Source organism: Drosophila novamexicana, unplaced genomic scaffold (genome assembly GCF_003285875.2).
Source record: "Drosophila novamexicana strain 15010-1031.04,08,12 unplaced genomic scaffold, DnovRS2.1 tig00000820-arrow-pilon, whole genome shotgun sequence".
NCBI classification, from domain to species: Eukaryota; Metazoa; Arthropoda; class Insecta; order Diptera; family Drosophilidae; genus Drosophila; species Drosophila novamexicana.
This window is the reverse complement of record NW_020824828.1, coordinates 2,959,178-2,972,478: the sequence shown is the minus strand read 5'-3', so window position 1 is coordinate 2,972,478 and position 13,301 is coordinate 2,959,178. Positions and strand designations below refer to the sequence as shown.

The window sequence follows — 13,301 nt, the reverse complement described above, 5'->3', positions numbered from 1 at the left end:
TGTCAGATGTGCTCGTAGCTAACAGGTCGCTCTTGCTTTGCGTCTCGGTAGGTTGTTTGTTGTTGGATCTGCGATCAAAGGTGCGTAGCACGCAAGGTGATCTTTGAACCGGCTGTGTGTGGGGCGGTGGGCTCAGCTGATCAGCTGTTACTTGGAATTGTTGTTTATATAGCCAAATATATTTACAGTTGCAAAACGCAAGGTAACAAAGCTGGAAAGCAAGACGATGTCTTCTCCGCTGCGCTTCTATTACGATCTGATGTCGCAGCCGTCGCGGGCGCTGTTCATCATCTTCCGGCTGAGTGGCATGCAGTTTGAGGATTGCATCGTGGCGCTGCGTAATGGTGGGTGCTCGTTCATACTTATCTTTTAAATGGAATGAATTTCTTTTATAATGGGACTTTGCACATGGCAGGCGAGCATCTGACAGAAGAGTTCAAGCAGAATATCAATCGCTTCCAGCGTGTACCCTGCATCAATGACAACGGCTACAAGCTGGCGGAGAGCGTGGCCATTTTGCGTTACCTTAGCGCCAAGGGCAAGATACCGGAGCAGCTGTATCCCAAGTATTTTGTAGATCAGGCGCGCGTTGATGAGTTCCTCGAATGGCAGCATATAACGCTGCGCGTCACTTGCGCCCTGTACTTTCGCACCATCTGGCTAGAGCCGCTGCTGACGGGACGTACACCCACAGAGGCGAAGATTGAGACGCTGCGCATGCACATGGAGCGTAATCTGGACATTATTGAGGAGGTGTGGCTGGCCAAGAGTGAGTTCCTCACCGGACCAGCGCTCACCGTTGCTGACATATTCGCAGCCTGCGAAATTGAACAGACACGTAAGTCACTTGTCTAATCTTATATATTTGGATTGCTCACTTCCAATCCTCTCCATAGGCATGGCCGATTATGATGTGCGCATCAAGTATCCCAAGATTCGCGCCTGGCTGAAGCGCGTGCGGCACAGCTGCAATCCGCATTACGATGTCGCTCACTCGTTCGTGTACAAGATATCGGGCACGGGCCCACAAGCCAAGCTCTAAGGCAATCCATAAAGCAGACGATGTAATAGTTTCTGTAAATATCTGTGTACTTGCATTTTTATGTTAACACGTCAGTGATTAAGTATTTATAGATCTTAAATATATATTAAGCGTTCCGATTGGGTCTTATAAAGCATATATATAGAAAACATAAAGATCTAATGAAGCCGTCAATTTAAATTCCTTACTTCAAAAATGTTTGAAACCGGAAGATTGAAACCCAGTTACGAGCTGAATTTCAATATATTTACACTACAAACTGAGCTTTAATCAAAACTGTATTCCAAAATGTAGTCAACCTGAATCAAACAACATTCTTTAAAGAACAATTTGTTTCAAGCTTAACAATATTTGAAGAAGACCCAGAGCCGTTGCATTTACCTAACCCCATATTAGATAAATGTCAATTTTGGGTAGAAATCAAATATTGCCTGCGTTTTGCATAAAACAAGTTGCAAATTGTAAATTATATTTTATTATACAAATTTGGAATATAACAATATGTTTTTACAAGGTTTGTATCAAATCCTGGGTTTACGACTCGACCCTGAAGTAAGGGTGTGGATGGTGGGTGGGTGGTGGGTGGTGGTTGAACCATGAACCGAGCCAGCCATATTTTGTTTTTGCAGCCCTGGTATAAGCACAACATTAAGCGAATAAGAGGTTAGATATATATATATATATATATATATATATATATATATATATATAATCTTTCACTCAAATAATTGCAGATTAATTGTTATATCCCGATTTTAAGCTATATGAAAAGTTCATAAGTGATTAATTAGCTTTATAAGTACTCCTATGATGTTTTTTTTTTTATTGTGTCGTCATTGTTGCTTTTATAATTTCACATTTATTTAAAAAAAAAATACAATTTTAAAAAATAACTACCTAAAACTAATAAAAAATTTTAATAATATATAATATAATATATATAGCAACGTTACGCGCTTGGATTTCTAACATTTTGCAACAATTTTTTTCTTTCAGTTTTTGCGATAACAAAACATAATATATATAAATAAAAGTACGGTTACAAAAAAAATATATATGTAAATGTATATATATATATATATTTTTTTTTTTCAAATTGTATGTTGAAAAAAAATCAGAATTCAGAAATCAGAATCAAATCAAGTAAAATAAAAGATAAATGGTATATACAAAAAAAAAAAAAAAAAAAAAAAAAAAAAAAAAAAACTATACAATATGGATATATTTATGTAAATATGTAAATATTTAGTTATATTTCTAAATATATACACATATGTGCATGTATGTGTGCGTGTGTATATATAAAACTACATACAACTCTAGACTACATTCACTTAATTATTATATATGCATGTATATTTTGTTGCGTTGAATTCAACTTAAAATAATACAAAAAATATGTGTGTGTGTAAACTTGTGTATGTGTTTATATGTGTGTATGTGTGTGTGTGTGTGTGTGTGTGTGTGTGTGTGTGTGTGTGTGTGTGTGTGTGTGTGTGTGTGTGTGTGTGTGTGTGTGTGTATATTTTTATTATATTGGATACTTGTATGCGTTTTGACCTAATACCAAACGTCTTCTACGATAACATTTTAATATTCGACATACATTAAAATGTATACGTAATGCTCTATTCATACTAATTGCTGAATTCTTGAAATATATGTATGTGTATATAATTTTAGTAATTTGTTTGTTTGTCATAAGGATTATATGAAAGAAATGTTTAAATTGTTGCGTATTCTGCCTATGTGCACCCGGTTTTTTGTCGCCTGCCACTCACCAACGACTGCGTACTTCTGATGGCCAAACAGGCAGCTGCATTGAGCCCGGCTCAGTTAGGCCCACTGATGTTGGGCTTAACTAACGGCTAACATATGACGAAGTATGGCCGACTCTTAAACTAATGACACGTGAGCACCAAACGCATATATATGTACACACATAAATATATAGCGTACATATACTGGCTGCCAATTGGCAATTGAGCACCGATGCGGCCAGCTGGGCCCTCGGGCAGTGTTCCCTAAATCATGTCACTAACAATTTTTAAAGCAAAGCAATTAAGGCACCAAAAAGTGTTGCATCTACGCACTAGAAGCTACCCATAGGCATGGACAGGTACAGGTACAAACAATGAAAAAAACAAAAAACAACAAACTACATGCATACAGTCGAAATACGTTGCAGATGCATACAAAGCGACTGCCTGCCACAAGACGTTGCCAACTCTCTCTCTCTCACTCTCACTCTCTCTTTCACTTTCACTTTCTGTCTCTATCTCTTTTAAATTGTGTGTCTGCTCTAGGCAGGCGACATTGTTTGGATTACGTGTAAATATATGCAAATATATATATATATGCATATAGTTTTGTATGTATGTATGTACTATGTATTTTTATATATGGCTGTCAAATGTTGGCCATGTTAAGCTTAACATATCCGTGCATATACGCACATATGTATGAGTGTATAAATATGTTTGTATATGTGTGTGTATGTCTCTCTGTGGGTGTGTTGTGTGTGTCTGTGTATGATTATTTTACAAATATATGTATGTATGTATATGGTTAAGCATATTCCGTACTGTTTGTATACGTTTTACAAAATAGTTTTGTATGTATATAAATATATATATAAATATATATCTTTCTCTGTAAGACGCGCTGTCCCTATCGTTACTTTTGCTTTTCCATTGTTCCCTCGATGTGTATGTGTGTGTGTATGTGTGTCGCTAGGTTTGTTTTGGATGGGTTGTGTGTGTCTGTTTTTTTTATTTGTGTGTGCTTCAGCCACAATTTCCTTTAAAATACTTTTGCATGTGTTTTATATGCTTCGCTTTTAATACTAATGTTTTCCAATATATGCTCTCACACTTTCGTGCTGCCTCCTTCTCTCGTTCTCTCGTTCTCTCGCTCTCTCGCTCCCTCTCTCTGTTCCTTTCTGAGCTTTTCATTTCATTTTAGCTGGAAGCGAGACACAAATTAGCTTGAAATTAGCTCGAAATTTAACTCATTTGGAGACGCACCTGCTCCGCTTCTGCACATCTAGAAACGCGCCCTGTTCATGTTCTTGATGCGTATGCCCACTTCCAAGACTTGGTCACCGCCGGCAGCGCCGCCGCCACTGCTGCTGTGGCTTGAGGAACTGCTGCTGCTGCTGTTGCTGCCGCCGACACCGCCGCCGCCGCCGCTGGCAGAGCTGTTGCCATTGCTGCCATCGCTTAGCGGCGAATTGTTGTTGTTGTTGTTATTGTTGCCCGAACTGGAACCGGAGACGACAACAGGCAACGCAACATTGGCCTCGGCATTGACACCGCTCACACTGGCACTTGCACTGGCTGCAGTTGCGCCCAGTCTACGCAACACTGTGGTGGTTGTTGTCGTTGTCGTTGTTGTCTCAGCAGCTGCACCAGCATTGCTCCCGCCGGCGGCGCTGCCCAATTTCAAGAGCTGCTGCTTATGATGCCGATTATGATGGTTGTAGTTGATGGCGGTCAGATCATGACTGGCGGTGCCATTGCCACCGCCAGCGCCGCCGCCACCTCCACCAGCGTTATTGGCGGCATAGTCGTGCGGGCCGCCCACCGTGTGCCGGCGCTTGATTGAGCGATTCTGTTTGTTTTGTATCTGCCGCTTTTTGGTCAGATTCATGTCAGTCTTTTCGTCCTTGGTGAGCGCGGCAGCGGCATGTGCCCAAGCTAATGACGACGATGTCGGGGAGCAACAGGTGGCGGCGGCAGCGGCAGCGGCAGCAGCAGCTGCCGAATTGCTTGAATTGCTGCTGCTCATGTGTCGCGTCGAGTAGTTGCGACAGTTGAAGCTGGCGCTGCGAAAGAGCCGATGATCGCGCCGCTTTTTATTGTAGCGTTCAAGAAAAAACGATGGCGAGGGTGTGGCCATGAGGAGCTTCTCCTTCGGATCACTGGTGGTGGAGCCCTCCGAGTCATCTTCGGAGCCGGCGCCCCCAATGCCCCGCTCGTAGGCCAGCGAGCTGCTGAACCTCAGATTCTTGCTTCCGTACGAGTTGCGCTGCATCGTGTTGGCCGTCTGGGAGCTGGGCGTGCCAGCCAGCGGCGTTGAGGCGCTGCTTGAGCCGGTGCCAGCGGTGGGCGTGGCAGCGCCACTGGCCGGCGCCGTTGCGCTGCCCTGGTGTATGGGCACCGTGGCCGAGTGCTGCAGCTTGTGCGCCGCCTTGAGCAAACTGGCCGGCAGCGGAGCCACCGTTGGCTTCATCAGCAACTGCAGCTGTTGCTGCTGCTTGTCCTCTTTGGCCTCGCCAATGCTATTGGTGGCCGTGCAGGAACGGCTCAATAGCAACGAGTGTGGTGCGTCCAGTGGGCAAAAGTTGTGGAACAGTCGCTCTGGCGACTCGTCCGCATAGGGAATGTTCTCGGAGTGCAAGTGCAACGGCTGACCAAGTGTGTGCCGGCGATTTTTGGGAAACTCGGGCGAACCGTTCTCATCGTTCGATTCGGAGCCGCTGCGCAAATTCCGCAGCTTGCTGTCCAGCGTGTCCGTGATGGTCGTCAGCGACATGGAGCCTGCCCATTGACAGTGGGTAATTAGTGGGTCTTACAGGGTATTTCAAGTGCTTGCACTTACCCGTATCGCTTAGACGGCTGCTCGAATCATCATCGGTGAGCAGTATGGAAATGTCAACGCTGCTCCGCTGCTGCTCATGCTTGCCAGCGCTGCCAGCTGAGTCAACGCTGGCCGAGTCCTTCTCATCCAGGCTGGCCTTGCGTGCCTGGGCGCTCCGCGAACTAGAGCTGGAGAGGAAGCCACCAGTGCCGCGCTTTTTGGTGCTTGCCGCGGCCGCCTTAGCTGTGCTCGTCGAGGAGGATGTCGTAAAGGAAGATGAGCCGCCGCCGCCGCTAATGGCCGAGCTGAGCAGCTTGCTGGTGGTGCTGGTCTTGCTGCTATGCAGCGTCGAGCTGCTGCTGGTGCTGGTCGTGCTACTCGCTGACACCTTGGCGTAGTCCAGCGACTGAAAGTGAACAGCGGGCAGGATTAGGCCAAAATCGCAAATGCTCTGCACAGACTTGCGCTGCATTCGTCTTTGGTTGGTGGTGCGGATGGTGGTTGTGGTATTGGTTGTATTGGTTGTTTTGGTGGTATTGGTGGTGTTGTCGGTAGTTGTGGTGCAGTGGGAATTGTGCTGGGCTTGACTACTGCCGCTTACCAGAACACTCTCGCCGGAGTACGTGTCCGAGCTGACGGCGCTGCGTTTACCATGGGTGCGTCTTCGCAACTGCGGAATGAAACGCGAGGAGCGCGTCTCCCGTTCCGTGATGCGCTCAATCTTGGACAAGTTGTGCAGCAGCATGCTCGTTTGGTCCTCCTGCGTCTGCTGCGGCTGGGCCGGACTCGGCGCGGCCGCGCCGCCGGTCAAATCCGCCAGATCCGGCAGACTGCCGCCCTCAAAGAAGAACTCGTACTGTAAACAGATTAAAGATAGCGATGGATAAAAGCGTCGACCGAATGCTGCTGTTGTGAACCCACCTGTGTGACGAGCAGCTCGACAATGCGACACTGATGCTTCATATCCTTTACGGCCGTTTCCAGCGTGTCGTTGGGTGTGCGTATTATAGATGGCCCAAAGATAATTGCCAGGTTCTTGGGTTCCATGCGATTCACCTCGCAGTTGTCGCTGACGCGGCACAGATGCCTGATCAGATGCTTCATTGTCTCGTACGGATGACGCGGCAGGGACTCGACAATGTCCTTGAGCAGCACAATGCGCTCCATGCCCGTCTTCTTGTCCGCCTCAATGAAATTAATGTAAAAACTGGCCGGCATCAGGGCATCCGGCAGGCTGCGTATAAATAGCTTAAGCAGGCTACTAACGACATTGACATCCTCCCATCGGACATCGGTGGCGCAGCTATCGAACGAAAATTCCTTCGTGTTGACCAGCTCGGACAGCTCCGATATGGCCGCCTTGTTGCCAGGTATGCGATAAATACCGACCACGCCCAGACCTTTGGTCTCCACAATATTGGTGCAGATCTCCACCAGATGCGGTACATAGGCGTTACTTTTGGACATGGGACATGCGCGCAATGGCTGACCAATGGAGCCGCCTGTTCTGCTGCCACAGCCCGAGGGTGAGGCCAAATCAGCATGGGCAACCCCGCCGCCACTGCCACCTCCACGTCGAAATAGTAAATCTTTCCAGTTCTTTGACTTGGGCGAGCCGAGATCTTTTTCGGGCACATTCTTGTGGGAGGAGGGCTTGCGTAGCTTCATCACGGGCGATATCGCATCATTGGTGGTGGCAGCTGCAGCTATGGAAGCCACAGCGGAACCCTCCACCAAGGCACCGCCCGAATGCGAACTTACCGGCGAACTATCTGCGCCTGCGACATCATCCAGGTAGCTGGAGGTGGCGGCTGTTTTTTGTGGCTCCGCCAGCTGCTTGCCTGCAGGCTGCTCCTGGAAAAAAAAAATGGGGGCTTGAAGGATTGGCCAATTTGGGCTTTCGACTACCACTTACAACGTCATCATAGTTCAAGCTATCCTTCCACTGTAGCAGCCCAAAGAGGCGCTTCATCTCGTTGCTGCTCTTGGTCTTGAATAGAATTTCGGTGTAGGGACCGCAGGACGGAGCCGATGATGCCGGCGTTTGCGGCTCGGCGGCGCTGCTGCTGCCCGACGAGGTCAGCTTATCGTGCGCATCATCCAAATTGAGCTCGTTGCCCAATGTAGCCAAATGGGCAACGCTGGCGCTCGGCTTCGACTGCATGCGTATCAAGTACTTCTTTTTGTCCAGCGACTCGTCGAAGAATTTAAAATTTCTAATATCAAGCTCTATCACCTGCCAAATGGAATATATATTCAATTGGTATTTTTCTAGCAAGGAATAGACGCAATTCAAGTTTAGCTGCGTGAATGATTGGGCAATGAGTATATTCTTGGATACTTGGCTTGGATACCGGGGATCGCTCAGCTTTCCACTACGCCTTAGGAAATTCCGCTGTATCGGAGCAATAGATACCGAAAGTTTGGCGTAGAGGTAGCCCTACCCCCATCCACCCGGCTATCTTTGGCATGCCGGCGATTGAATACCTTACGTTTTAGTTGGAAAGCATCCAATAAGCTTTATTGCCTCTAGCTGCAAATTCCCGGAAGTCGCAGCCAAGGCCAAGGTGGAAAACGATCCTTGACGAAATGTGCAGCGCTTCGACAGCGCCAATTTTTGGTTGGTTTTGTTGGAATCGCAAGTCGAAGCAGCAGCAAGATATTTGCTTCGTGCATTGTTATGTGCGTTGCCCCCTCTCCCCCTCCACACACACACACACACAAGCGAGAAGCAAACTTCGACGGCCCGCGCGACTGAAGTCAGTGTTGCCAATGCAGCTATTTTTTTAGCTGACTTTGGCTATTTTTAGAGGTCTTCAATTTCTAGCTTTCTAGCTGTCCGAACTTCTGGCTATTTATTCATATTATTATTATTATTTCTATTATTAATATTAATATTGATATTATTATTTTAATCAGATTATTATTGTTTTTGTATTTATTTTCTTTCCTTTTCACATTCTTTGTTTTTTTATTATTCATAGCCCCATTTTGCACCCAATACAAGTCAACTTTAAATGCAAAATCGGATGAGTTGTTCGTTTTTTTTTGTAGAGAAGTTACTTTAGCTGTGTTTTTTAGCCACTTTTTGTATAGTTCAACTGTTTTCAGTTATTTTTAAGATCCGATTTAGCTATTGTTTGCAACAGTCGAAGCAGAAATATTCAAACACTAATCGAAAACCATATGATAATATAAAGTAGACCGATTTGATACATCCAGGGCAAATATGTTATGAGAATAATTAAAAGCTCAAAATATTTGGAAAAACAGAATCCATACGAAAACTATTTATTTTTTATCGGGCGATTTTTCCGACAGGGGTAAATGATATAGTAGTCCGATATTGGTAAAAATTAAAAGTAATTGAAAAATAATAACAACTAATGTTAATCGATCGTTTTTATGTCAGCTACTCTATGATATTGTGGACCTAAGCTGCTGACTCTATTTCCTGTTGGTGGCTTAAAAACCGAGTCTAATTTGCAAAGAAACAGACAAACCACTTTATGCTTCCAAGAAGTCGCATTCGATGTGTAAGACATTCCTCTTTAAGGAGAGGAGGAATCGATTTTAGATAAGGAATCAAATATCTTGTAATAAATAAGGAAATATCAAAACATGTTCCTCTACGATGTCGGGCAGTCCCAAAAAAGTCCTGTTTTTATCGGGTACTAAAGACGTAGTGCAAGAAGCTCTTAAAATTAAATTGGACACGACAGTAATTGCTACTTGAAAGGGCGGCACTTACATTATGCTCCGACTTGGCATGGCGTCCAGAGTAGATGCGTAGGAAATCTCCTTTGATTTCCAATTTAACCTGACGCCACGAACGATACTCGGACATGCGCTATGGAACAGAATTGTGTGGCTTAATTAAGAATCATTAATTTGGGCAGTTGACTGCTTACCTTGCCATTGATGCACGAGGATTTGATCTCAATCTCCGTCTCAAAGGCCTCCAGCTCGTTGGGCACATACTTGCCATTAAGCTCCGCATCAATGTGGATGCTAGGTGCAAATGGTGTCAGTTAGAATATGATGTGGATTTTGGCTTGTTTGTTATTCACCTGCTACGCATATCGCTGTTGATGGAGGCACGCCGGTTGCCATGATGTGCGGACAAACGCACATCCTCCAGGCCGTTGGGCGTTTCGATAAACTCGTGACCACCGCCGGTGCCAGCGATTACATCGTACGTGGGGTCTGGATGCTCCTCCACCAGTGCTTTGGTCTTGTGTGGCTCGACAGCGGCCGCCGCAGCAGCCGCAGCGGCTGCGGCCGCAACGACAGAAGCTGCGGCAGTTGTACTGGCTGCAGCTCCATCCGCCGGTGGCTCTGCATGATACTCCGTCTCATTGTTGGTGGCACGCAAGTACGAGATGCGTCGCACCGGCTTACCCTCGTCAAAGGAGCTCGAGGAAAGCGGCTTATAGCGACGCACCACGTTGCCCGGCGTGGACGCGGCCTCCACAATGGCAGCGGCTGTAAAATGTGAATTCGATTTTCTTTAAAAAAGCACAAGAGAATCTAAAGCACGCGAAAAGGTATACTAACTAAGTAGCTCATTAGTGTATACTTTGCGTTATCTGGGAAAAAAAAACAAGTGTGCCCACTAGCAGATGCTCTGAGCTGAGTGCCAATTATTCAAGATTCCTTCTACACACATTTGCATACACAATAACACACACATGCACACGGACGGACGCGTGCTGGAAGCTGCACACGTAGTCTTTAGTAGTCTCGGAGTTAGATCGATTTACTTTATAAGCGTGGCAACAACTCCTGCCGATTGTTGCATGCAGGCACACAAAAACATTAGACCTTTGCACATTTTCAATGGACTCAGGGTATAAACAGATTTATTGGCGAATAAGAAGTATCCTAGAAACTTGCGAATGTTCAAGCGACTCACTCATACGTTATTCACTCATATGTTAATTGTGGCTATCACTTTAGGTTGAAAGAGATCACTGATCATCTCAGCAACTTAGCATCAAGAAGAGCCACTTACCGCTACTCTCAGCAATGTCCGCCAAAGTGGCTACCGTGTGCGAGGAACTGGCGGCCTGCTGGTGCTCCGGAACGTTGCTGAATTCTGAAATTGACCACAGAAAAGTGTTGTTGCATTCAGGATTAGGTGATTTGAGCAAGTGTTTGGGCTAGGATTGGATACTTACTGCTGGTCGGCACCGACTCAAAGGTTGCATTTGCAAGTGTTGCCTTATGTAACTCCATTCGGCTGGTTGACTGTCCGTCGACTGTGCTGCTACTGCTGGTGGCGGTGTTGCTTTGTTGATACTTGGATTGCATCTGATGCAACGGATGCTGCTGGAGTGACTCGTAAAGAACGCTCTGCTTCTTCGCCAACGCAACCGAGGCGCTGCTCGATTCGGAGGCGGCGCTTGTATTGATTGACAACGGCTTGAACGGATCAAAACCCTTCGACATATGAGAGACAAGTTTACTTTCAAATCTATTAGAGAGAATAAGAGGGATTAACAAAACAATCTCAGCCAATTAGGTCATGCGGCTTGGATCCACTTACACCTTGTTGGTAACACCCGTCTCCTGCAGCGTCTCAAAATAGTCTAGCTCCTTAGCGTACTTGCCATTATTGCTGCCCACGCCGACAGCCACCTGTCGCTGCTGCGGCGGCATTGCACCTATGGAACGCGGCGCCAGCTTGCTGCTTGCGTAGCTGTTGTACATGTCGTAGCCAAGAACAACCTGCTGCTGCTGCTGCTGCTGCTGATGGTGGAGGTGGTGTTGGTGGTGGTGCAGTAGTTGTTGTTGCTGTTGCTGCTGCTGTTGTTGTTGCTGTTTGTGCAGCACTTGGTGGCGCACGCGCTGTGCAACAGCTCCGCCTCCTGGTGGCGTGTGTGATGGGAAAAAGTGCTGCGCCGGTTGTTGTTGCTGTTGCTGATTTTGTGGCGATGACTGCGATGCGTTGCCGTTGGATGCGGAGGCGGATAGCACACCGGAGGGTAGCGGCGATTTGAGGAACTCCTCCTTCTGCTTGATTGACTCGCGCAGTCGTATCATCAGGTCGCTGTTCTCACCGCCGCTGCCACTGCCGCTGCCGTTGCTGCTGCCGACGCCACTTGCATTTACTGCGTACAATGCTTGGCTTATGGCCCCTACCGATTTGGTTTGGCGGCCGGTGGGCGTGGTTGGTTGTGTTGTGCTTGCTAATACTGTTAGATTTGGCGGTTGATTGGCACTGCAAACAGAAAAGAACAACAAATCAATTACAATTATTATTATTATAGAGGCACAAACACTAAAGACAAAGACAACCACATTATTGGCTACATAAGAAATCTGATCCTTGGGGGCTGCAGTTAGCTAAGGGGCTGCTATCATTGCGTAAGCGTTTAATTAGCTGCACTTCAAAGAATCCATTACTTGTGAATTATATTTATAGATTTAATCACCCACATTCGATTTATGTCACCGTTTTTTTCGGGAAATACTTAAATCGCCTGAGATATAAAAAAAGACGCCACCTGCTTCACTCGGCTCGCGATATATAAATGATTTGAATCGCTTATCTATAATCAAAATATCTTTGTCAATTCTGTTAATATGCCTAACCTAATAACATATTGATAGCCATCACAATCACACAATATCTATACATCGATGTCTCTATATATATACAACTTATTTATTAGAGCTAGGATGAACTGTATGTAAATACTCACAAAGAAGTGGTTTATGGCTAATTCCCCCGCTAGTGTGGAAAGTGAGTGGAAAAAGGTTGAATGCAACTTTTTTGCTCAACATACGATCGGTCTCAAACTCACCAATTTTAAGCTCATTTGAGACGTGAAGTTCAAGGTGAAACGGGTGGAAAAAAAACATGCCATGCCAGACCATAGGGCAACAAGCTAGGTTTTCCTTTTAAAGTACCTCATTTTGTTACCAGCTTCTTCTATAGTCTGTTCACGTAGGTAATAGAACATTAAGCAGTTGTATCATTAGAAGTTAACATTTTGTTTTCTTAATTTATTACATCAATTGGCATACACATCTGGATACTACGGGCCAAGTTATCTGAAGATGTTGAAATATTAACTCAATATGTATACATGTGTGTGTGCGTAAGGTAACAACACCTGATGGCCATACGAAATAAAGTCGCTGGAGCTGAGGGATTTTGGCGCGTGCCGTTAGCGTTAAAGTCGACGTCAAAGGTAACGCGAACGTCAACGTCAATGTTTGCTTCTGCTGCGGCATGTGGACTAGGTCCGCTTGGACGTTGTCAGCTGTTTGGATACGCTGGTCACGACAAAGACGACGACGACATCGCCGTTGCCAAATACGAGTAAGCTGCGCAATTTGCGTAAACAGCGAGGGCGGCACGCCCCACGCTGCCCCACTCCACAGCCCGCAAGGCCCGCCGCCACCCAGCCACTGATTGCGATGACTGTTTGGATTGTGAATGTGTTATTTATTGTTGTTTGTTTATTAACGAATGTATTTGTTTAAGAATTTTGTGCTGCCGTGCGCGAGCATTCAGACTGCAACGGATCAGATAGAGATCTTTCAGTCGTCGCCTCGGACCACAGGTGCGCTAGGCCATGTCCAATAATAGCAGCAACATCAAAAAGTTAGGCTGCTCTAGTCGGGAGTGCACGACGAGTAGATACCCTGTACTTCTTTTCCCCTTAGC

The 13,301-nt window shown here is 45.9% G+C and overlaps 2 protein-coding genes across 3 annotated transcripts; one reads left to right on the top strand and one right to left on the bottom strand.

Annotated features, from left to right (window-relative positions):
- On the top strand, positions 1 to 1,667 carry LOC115764381 (glutathione S-transferase theta-1). 2 transcript variants are annotated; one of them, XM_030707342.1, is made up of 4 exons: positions 1 to 80; positions 189 to 344; positions 416 to 838; positions 897 to 1,666. In XM_030707342.1, exons 2-4 carry the CDS (start codon positions 227 to 229, stop codon positions 1,040 to 1,042), a joined length of 687 nt encoding a protein of 228 aa, XP_030563202.1. In that variant the 5' UTR covers positions 1 to 80; positions 189 to 226; the 3' UTR covers positions 1,043 to 1,666. The 2 variants fall into 2 exon arrangements, with proteins under 2 accessions (XP_030563202.1, XP_030563203.1); XM_030707343.1 differs by having other exon boundaries at positions 26 to 47; positions 897 to 1,667.
- Positions 1,668 to 2,540: 873 nt separating this feature from the next.
- LOC115764286 (GTPase-activating protein pac-1-like) lies at positions 2,541 to 11,820 on the bottom strand. The gene is made up of 11 exons (XM_030707217.1): positions 11,172 to 11,820; positions 10,804 to 11,099; positions 10,638 to 10,721; positions 9,694 to 10,108; positions 9,535 to 9,634; positions 9,375 to 9,473; positions 7,539 to 7,859; positions 6,545 to 7,477; positions 5,645 to 6,479; positions 4,069 to 5,583; positions 2,541 to 4,006 (listed from the first exon to the last, which is right to left on the bottom strand). The coding sequence occupies exons 1-10, from the start codon at positions 11,666 to 11,668 to the stop codon at positions 4,088 to 4,090; spliced, it is 5,076 nt and encodes a 1,691-aa protein (XP_030563077.1). The 5' UTR covers positions 11,669 to 11,820; the 3' UTR covers positions 2,541 to 4,006; positions 4,069 to 4,087.
- Positions 11,821 to 13,301: the final 1,481 nt, after the last annotated feature.